We start from the raw sequence: 9,107 nt of genomic DNA, 5'->3' as shown, positions 1-9,107 counted from the left end.
CAGATCGCGTGGTGCAACCGGGCCAGGATGGGATCCTGGGGAGGGGTGCCTTGGAGGTCGCTGTTGACGTGGCCAAGCCCGCTAGGGGCCTGGCACCCCACATGCTCACCTGCCGCGAGGTGCGCCCACGGTCCAGAATGACCCATGAATACATCCGCCGCGGTTCCCTAATTTCGAGGGACTTTCACCTTCCTCCTTGAACAAAACCTAACACCCCAAGCCAAAAATACCTGCCCAGCCCCTCCTCGCGAGGGGACCGGCTCCAAGTGCGCCAGGAGGGCCCTGATAGTCGGGCCTGGGACGAAGGATCCGGCGGATCGCCTCCCGGTCGGAAGCTGCAGTGCAGGTGGAGGGACTGCCTCTCGCGGCCCCGCGCGGGTAAGGAACCGGAGCGCGGACTGCATTGCTTAGGGGGCGGGGAGCTCGGCGGATGGCTTTCGTCGGCCTTCCCGTCCGGGTCGGAGCTCTCCGCCGTCCCCGCCGCCATCGGGCACCTGCAGAGCCGGTCCAGTCGGGGCGGGCCGGCTCCGGCCCCTGGACTCTCAGCCCTCCTCGGCCTTGCTGGACGGCACTCTGCGGCCCGCCGGGTCAGCGAAGGGTTAAGGAGGCTCGCTCCCTCCCCTCGGCTCCCTCACCCTTGGAAAGTCCCCGAAATGACGTTTCAACCCAACAATTAAAAAAGAGTTTAATTATAGAGGCAGGCTCTGGGAGCTGGAACAAACTCGGTGGGTCGGCGGGGCCGGTAAACAACTCCGGAGCGAGCGGGCCAGGCTGGCCGCCGCCCCGCGTTGCCCGCGCCCCGGGAACGGGGGAGGGGAGAGGCGGCCGGGAGTTGGAAAAGCGGAGGAAATTCGAGGAATCGGAGTTCTCTTGGGGGGGGGGGGGGGGTTGGGAAAAAAGACTTTTTAGCTAGCCTGCGGCTCCGGGGCCGCGTGATGGTGCTTCTAGCCAGTCCTGCAGCCGCGGGCGGGGGGGACAGCGGGCCAGGCCTGGGGCCGGGCAGGCGGCCCCACCCGCTCCGGGTCCCCCTTCTCCCTCGCTTTTCCACCCCTCCTCCATCCCCCCAGCAGAGCTTCGCGAACCCACCAGAATTAAAGACCAATGGGTCTTTTGGGGTGGGGGGGGAGGCAGATAAAAGGACGAAATAGCTTCACATCAGGACGCAGACTAACCTTGTGGTTTTAACGCGCAGCCTGCTCTGTCCTGAAATCTGGAACTCATTACCTCATCACCAAGAAACTGCACGACCCCCTCCCTTTCTTGGAGCTGGGTAAAGGAGCGAGCAAACACCCCTTTAAGAAAGAAACCTACACTTGAGTGATTTAAATTAAGGTGGATGGAAGTTATTTCCCTTTCTGGCGCTTGCCAGATTTCAAGAAAAGCTGAAATATGGGAGCAGGGGGAGGGAAGCAACAGGCGGCTGGACAGCAGCAGAAGGAAAGGCAAGGGGCAGCAGCCGGGTTAAAAATGGGGGCCATCAATTTAAGTCAGAGGGGCCAAATAAAAGCAGACCCGGCTGGGATCACGTAGGTTGGTGGTTGCAGCAAAAGTTCTGTGTTTCGCAAAGATGAAAAATAACCGGTTCCTAAAACAGTTGTGATTTGGAAGGTTTCCCTGGGTCTGCTCGGAGGTTGACGAATACACCAGAAATGCAATAAAAATGCGTGAGTGTGTGTGTGTGGGTGGGTGGTGGTGGTGAGAGCGCGACTCGAGCGCTCTGCTCCGCCCGCCCTGTCCTTTCCAAAGAAACGTGCTCATAATGGGGTGACCTAATTACATCGCAATGGAACCCGCTCTTAGCCACTCAGCGCACGGGGTTTCATAACAGACCCGGCCGCCTTGAGTGCTGGGAAGAAACGTGCGAGGGCTGAGGAGGCGGCCGGGCACGCGGGGAAATAGGAAAGAAACACAGCCCCGCGATTTCCGCCTGGGTCTTCGCTCCAGCACCCGGGGGCCGTGGGCGACACGTTAACAACTTTTTATTTGGGTGGAAGGAGAGGCCTCTGAAGCTAACAGTAAATATATTACAGTCTTAAAAGGAGTAATAATCTATGGGGGGGGGGGTTGGAAGATCCCATGCCCCCTTCCCCCCATCCCGCCCAAACAGCGCAGCGTGACAAGCCATATGTTCCGTTCCCGTGGGGGCGGGGGAGAAGCAACAAGAAGTTAAAAGTGTCGCCTCCCCCATTTCTTTACCTTCATTCTTGCCAAAGTAACTTTTTTCATTGTTCAAGCGTCTAGGGGTGTGTGCGTGTGTCCCATAGTTCAGAGCGCTCGTGGAAAGTTGTGCGTTATTGGTGTTTGGGGGGGGGTGGCGAGGAGGGCGGATTGGAAAGGACATTCATGAGGATTCATGTTTTCTTTTTGAAAAGGTTTAAGGGTTGAATGCGTGAAATAAATCCCACTCCCAAGCCTGTTAAACAAGCAAGCAATCCTTCCGGGCGGTGGTCTTTTTCGCTACTGCCCCTCCCGCCGTTCGGTTGCGAAGCACAGGAGAGTGTAGACGCGTGCGGCGCGCGAAACCGTGCTGCGCTCTCCCGGCCGGGCCCGGTCCCCCTCAGGGAAAAACTCTCCCTAGTTTCCCCCACCACTCTACCTCCCCCACGACCTGCTGAAAAAAAAAAAAAAAACAAACAAAAACAAAAAAACAAAAACTAAACTAAACTAAAAATCTTAGACCCGAATGCTTTCTGCGTCCCAAATTCCCGATGTTCTGGTCCTGCCTGGTTTGCGGAAGGCAGCCGAGTGCGGAAGAAAACTCGGGAAAAGAGTTAAGTTGTGGGGGGCACTTTGAGAAGTTTCAGGGGAGATCTGCTCAAGATGGAAACCGCAGCCCGGGCGCTAAGGACGGGTTCTGCTCCCGCCTGCAAAAAGAGAAAGTCGAGCCCGCCTTCCTGCCCGACAAAAAAACAACAACACAACAACAAGAACCCCGAAGAGGGTGGAATGAATGATGTCACAGAGCCGCGCTCGCAGGCTGACAAAGGGGGGGGCGCCCCTCCCCCTCGCGCCGCGCGGCCCCACAGAGGGGCGCCCCAAGCGCCGGGTAGCCAAGCGAGACTCGAAACTTTTCCTCTTTAAGAAAAAAAAGTTGTGCGCTGCTTGCAGTTGGTTTTTTTTTTTTTTTTTCTTAGCCTTCTTTCCTCGTTTCCCCTCCCCCTTCTTCCTTTTGAAAGTTTCTTTTTTTTTTTTTTCTTCCCGAGTTTGACCGCATGGCTGATTCAACTTCAGTGTCAATCACCTTTTTTTTCCTCCTCTTCCTCATTTAAATAAGTTTAAAGCTCCTCCTCCCCCGGTCCACCAAATCTGAACTTTATAAATTGGGCTTCGCGCGCCGCAGTCGGGGAGAGTCAGAAAGGCGAGGGGCGCCGGGAGCAGGCGTGTGGGACTCCAGACCGGAGAGCCGGAGGCTGCGCCTTCCCCGCACCGGGACCTTCGCGGCACACCAGATCCTCGTCCCTGCCCCGTGCGAGCGCCCAGGATGACCACCACCCTCGTGTCTGCCACCATCTTCGACTTGAGTGAAGTTTTATGCAAGGTAGAGTGGGGCGGAGGGTTCGCTTTTCAAAGTTTTCTTTTTCCTCTTTTGCCTAAAGAAAGAACCCTCAAAACTTCAGGTCTTGGAAAGTAGGAAGGAGAGGAAGAGAGGCAAGATGGTTCTTTTTTCCGCCTTACTTTCCCCCCCAGTTTAAAGGAATTTGGCTCTCTCCTTCCCACCCTTTGAGTTTCAACAGGTCCTGGCGGCTACTGCATGGGAATTTGGAGATCAGAGTTTTTGGGGGCGAAGTTTGCGTGGCGGGGCCGCCCGAGGGATGCGGGTCATTTGCTGGGACCATTTTTTTTTTTTTTTTTTTTTTTTTTTGGTGATTCCGTCGCCCGTAATGTGCTGCTTGAGCCCGGTTTCGCTGGTCTGCTCGGTTTGCCTGTGCGCGCTCTGGGTCTCGCTGTCGCCGGGAGGGGTTCGAGTCTCCAGCCACACCGCCAGCCAGTGGGGTCTGCAGGGGCTCCCCTTGGGGAAGTGAGTCTCCGGACGACATCTCTACTGGGATGTCTGATGTGGAAGGGCTGGGAACCTGCGAGAAAAAGGCCAAGAGTTGTGATTCAAAAGGATGTTGCAGAACGGGTTTGCAGTAGGACTTTAGTTCGCCCCAGCTCGTCCAGGCTTCCTTCTGGGATCGCCTACAGTACTGCAAACTTTGGGGTGATAATGGTACTAGGCTTGACCCGTTTACCTGTTTTCCGAGGGGGTTGAGGGGGGCCTGGAGAACAAAATGCCGGCCTGAGCTCAAGAGGCTCTGCGAGGAAGGATTTAATGGGGCCTCCTTAAGTGGCGTAGCTTGCCAGCCGGTGTGAAAAAAAGCAGGTTTTAAACACAATTTTCCATGAATGCGGTTTAAGTGTACACAGCAAAAGCCTTTGGGTGTTAGATTATGTTGGTCCCCTCTCCCCACTTTGAAAGCGGGGAGCTGCTAGGCTACTTTTAATTGCTAAAGTGTTTTGCCTTCTTTTAAACACGTTGGGTCATGTCGCTCTCTTTTCCCAGCTTGCTTCTCCAGTCGGCCCAGCTGCCAGGGCCCCAGGGCTGCAGGGTTGGGGTGCAGGGACTCCGAGGAGCTGAAGAACAACATCAAAAAAAGTTTGAATTTCAGCTTCCTTCCCTCTCTGGGCTTTCCCAAACTCCAGTTGCCCTGGCAGCTAACCTGAGCTCTGTTGCACTCCTTCCTTCTCTTCCCGGCTTTCTCACTCTTTGATCTATTTCTCTTTCCCTCGCTCCCTACCCCGCCCCCCCCCCCCCCAGACTTTTTAAATGAACCTTATTGTTGGGAACCGGGCTCTCAACTTGGTTCCTGTAATCCGCTCTGTGGGGTGGTTGCTGTTACAGATTCCCGAGCCCCTGCAGCTGATCCTAAGGGACCAACTTTAGAATTTGCACAATGACACCCACATGGGCTGGGAGCCAACTCCCTGGTCCCCAGCTTGTGCCCTTTCCGAATCTTGGGTACAGATTGGGCAGGTGACCAGGGTATACCATTGGAACAGAAACCTGTCTGTGGTGGCTCTGCTTCCCTCCCCCCAAATCTACTATTGACTGGGAGGCGGGTGGGGGGATTTGGTGCTTTCCTTTTCCTTCCCACCTGCAGCTTTGCGTTAAAGATTAAACACTGGCGCTCTTATCCAAGCCTGCCCTTGCAGCCAGAACACTAACTGCAAAGGCATCTTCCCAGTGGAGGGGGTGGGGAGATCATTGTAGAAGGCACCTCTTTCCAGGGCATGGGGCAATGAACTTTATTTTAGAATCCCATCCTTCTCCTGCCCCCCACCCCCCACCCCAGATGGAGGATTTCTCCTGACCCTTCCTCTTCCCTCCTCTTAGCAAGTAAAGCAAAGGCAGTCTGGAAACCTGTTGCCAAAGGAAGGGAACCTTTCTGAAGGAGGAAGTTGAGTCTTGGGAACCCAGGCGTTTGTTTGTGTGGAGTGTCAATCAAGGAGGGACTGATTAAAAGGAGGGTACTTGGAGTCTCCTGAGGTTTACCTGTTCTTGTTTGGGGGAAGGGGAATCTAGAGAAGTCAGAGTTACAGGAGATCTTTTTAGCTGAGGAATCTACTGGGGAGGTAAAAAAGTTAGATTTTATGGATAAAAGTGGTAGCTTTGGAGACAGGATATGGGGGTGCATTCCAGGGGTCTGCATGGAGTAGGGTGCATGTTTAACAATTTTTAATAGGTTAGGACTTTGTAGTTTGTTATGCATGGGGCCAAAGTAAAGCTAGGTGGCTGGTTTGTGGGAGGGGGCTTGCCAGGGCTGAGTTAGAGGTAGTTCGTTAGAGACACAAGGGGCATTTCCGATTGTGGAGGGGACTGCACTTAGGGGTACTTTTCTTGGCCCTGGTACATGGCCTTTGTCACCAACCATCCTCTCTCTTCCCTCTCTTCCCTCCAGGGTAACAAGATGCTCAACTACAGTACTCCCAGTGCAGGGGGCTGCCTGCTGGACAGGAAGGCGGTGGGCACCCCTGCCGGTGGGGGCTTCCCCCGGAGGCACTCGGTCACCCTGCCCAGCTCCAAGTTCCACCAGAACCAGCTCCTCAGCAGCCTCAAGGGCGAGCCGGCCCCAGCCCTGAGCTCTCGGGACAGCCGCTTCCGAGACCGCTCTTTCTCAGAAGGGGGCGAGCGGCTGCTGCCCACCCAGAAGCAGCCAGGGAGCGGCCAGGTCAACTCCAGCCGCTACAAGACGGAGCTGTGCCGCCCCTTCGAGGAGAACGGCGCCTGTAAGTACGGGGACAAGTGCCAGTTCGCGCATGGCATCCACGAGCTCCGAAGCCTGACCCGTCACCCCAAGTACAAGACGGAGCTGTGCCGCACCTTCCACACCATCGGCTTTTGCCCGTATGGGCCCCGCTGCCACTTCATCCACAACGCTGAGGAGCGCCGCGCCCTGGCCGGGGCCCGGGACCTCTCCGCTGACCGTCCCCGCCTCCAGCATAGCTTTAGCTTTGCTGGGTTTCCCAGTGCCGCTGCCACCGCCGCTGCCACAGGGCTGCTGGACAGCCCCACGTCCATCACCCCACCCCCCATCCTGAGCGCCGATGACCTCCTGGGCTCACCCACCCTGCCAGATGGCACCAATAATCCCTTCGCCTTCTCCAGCCAGGAGCTGGCGAACCTCTTTGCCCCTAGCATGGGGCTGCCCGGGGGTGGCTCCCCGACCACCTTCCTCTTCCGGCCCATGTCCGAGTCCCCTCACATGTTTGACTCTCCCCCCAGCCCTCAGGATTCTCTCTCGGACCAGGAGGGCTATCTGAGCAGCTCCAGCAGCAGCCACAGTGGCTCAGATTCCCCCACCTTGGACAACTCAAGACGCCTGCCCATTTTCAGCAGACTTTCCATCTCAGATGACTAAACCCCGGGTAGGGAGGGACCCCCTGCCTACTCCACCCCCCATCCTTACCCTCCCCTCCCTCTCTCCCTGATTCCTGACAACCCCTACATTAACAAGGTTAAGCTCAACCCCTTTCCCCCAGAACCTTGGAATGCCCCTTCCCTCTCCCCTCTCTTGACCCCCCCCCCTCCCAACATAAGGACAAGTCAATTTGTCAGTAGCTTCCTCTGGCTTGAAACCCCCTCTCCTCGATTTTATAGCCCACTTACCATGCATAACAGACAAGTCCCATATTTGTCAGTAGATGCCTTTTTCCCCTCGGCTTACGCCTTAAGTGCCAAATCACAAAAGAAAAAGCAGTAACAGTTTACAGAAGCAATTTAGTGCCTTGTAATCTAACTTTGTCACTGTGACTACATTACCTCTTCAGCGCCAGAGGGCACCCGTGGGCCTCCCTGAGCCTCTGCCCATGGGGGAGGGGGAGGGGACCCAGAACCAGCAGCTCCCTCCGCTGGCGACCCAACTGCACCTTCCCTTATTTCAGCCTCCCACACCCTCCCCTCCCCTCTCCCCATGACCCCCCACACCCCTCTTGGGAGAGTTGTTGCCAGACTTGGGTTTTTGGGGAAACCCATCTTGACATTCAAAACCTTTTTCTTCCCGACCTGAACCTCTGTTGACTAATCTTGCCTGGGTTCCGCGTAGGTCTACAGGAAGGAAGACAAAAAGTGGATGAAGATCGCGACATAAGTGGGACTTTGTGATTTAATTTTTTCTTTCTTTTTTTTTTTTTTTTTTTTTTTTTTTTTAAGTGGGGAGGATGGGGAAGCTAGATGGACTATGAGAGACTTGATTTTGGTGCTAAAGTTCCCCAGTTCATATGTGACATCTTTAAAAAAAAAAATAACAAAAAAATGAGAGAAAAGCTAAAAAAACATGTAAGGGGTGAGCAGTTAATGGTATTCATTCCACATACAATAGCTGTGTTAAAACGATTTCCTGTAGAAGTAGCTTCAATGGTTTTTGCTCTAGAATACCGTAGGTCTATCCTTAGAGCACTCACGCCATGCTTTTTTCCCTGGGTTTTAAACTTCATATAACTTTCAGAAATTGGAGAGCAAAAATTTTGCTTGTCACTGCACATCAATATAAAAAAGCTTATTTAACTTATCAAAACGTATTTATTGCCAAAACTATGCTTTTTTTTTGTTAATTTTGTTCATATTTATCGGGATGACAAATCCATAGAATATATTCTTTTATGTTAAATTATGATCTTCATATTAATCTTAAAATTTTGTGACGTGTCTTTTTCCTTTTTTTTTCCACAGTTTTAATATATTATTCTTCAACGACATTTTTTGTAACTTTACACTTTTTTTGGTTATTTTATTTTAAAAAAATGAAAAATTAATTTAAAAAAATGCAAAAAACTGTTGGATTATTTATTTTAGAAATTTCCCCCCTTTGTGTTGGACTGCAAATTGAGTTTCTTCTTCTTTAGGCCTTTTCAGCTAGGACTGAGAATGTATGTAAAAGTTCTGTGACAGTACAGAAGGAAAACAACTTTTATGTATGGCTTCTAAAAGGGAAAAAACAAAAAAACAAAAGAAACCCTTTGACTTCCACGTGCCCATCTCAAGACATTCCGATTGCAGATTTGAGGTTCTGGATTCCAGGTTTGGAGTTTTCCAATGTTAATGCAAACAGAACTGGCACACACACATTAAGATGAATGTAATTATTATTCCTCTTGCTGGTCACTACCGTCGCTTTCTATTTCTCTTTCTTCGTGTGAATTTATTTAAAAGAAAAAAAAACTTTTTGTAACGACTATTTGCAGTTTAAAAATCAATAAACCCCGTTTTTTTCAAGAAACATGGATGGTGAAGCTGGTTTTACTTGGTTTGTGGTTTTCCTTTGCCTATAGGTTTGTCCTTTGTATAGGATACAGGTGCTGGGGAAGAGGAGGAATGCTTGTTGCTTTTTTCTCAGCCATAACAGCTAAACCTATGTCTGTAGTTCCCTCCATTGATGCTGGAAGTCTCTGAGCTTAGAGGGGATGGGATGGAAGTTTATTGCAAAGGGAGCCCATACTTCTCTATTATCTTCCCAGAGTGTTGGTTATTGACCAGGGACCAGCCTTGGGCACCTGTGCAGCTTCGGAGGCCTTCAGCAAAAGCTGAAGCACAGTCTTCTCCACTTTACGGTCTTCATTCCTTTGGGTGG

The 9,107-nt window shown here is 52.5% G+C and overlaps 1 protein-coding gene across 1 annotated transcript; it reads left to right on the top strand.

Annotated features, from left to right (window-relative positions):
• Positions 1-3,313: 3,313 nt before the first annotated feature.
• On the top strand, positions 3,314-8,756 carry ZFP36L1 (ZFP36 ring finger protein like 1). Its single transcript, XM_058739444.1, has 2 exons — positions 3,314-3,538; positions 5,940-8,756. Exons 1-2 carry the CDS (start codon positions 3,482-3,484, stop codon positions 6,897-6,899), a joined length of 1,017 nt encoding a protein of 338 aa, XP_058595427.1. The 5' UTR covers positions 3,314-3,481; the 3' UTR covers positions 6,900-8,756.
• Positions 8,757-9,107: the final 351 nt, after the last annotated feature.

Source organism: Neofelis nebulosa, chromosome 7, assembly GCF_028018385.1.
Source record: "Neofelis nebulosa isolate mNeoNeb1 chromosome 7, mNeoNeb1.pri, whole genome shotgun sequence".
NCBI classification, from domain to species: domain Eukaryota; kingdom Metazoa; phylum Chordata; class Mammalia; order Carnivora; family Felidae; genus Neofelis; species Neofelis nebulosa.
Note: the sequence above shows the minus strand (reverse complement) of the source record. Positions and strands in the feature narration are given on the sequence as shown.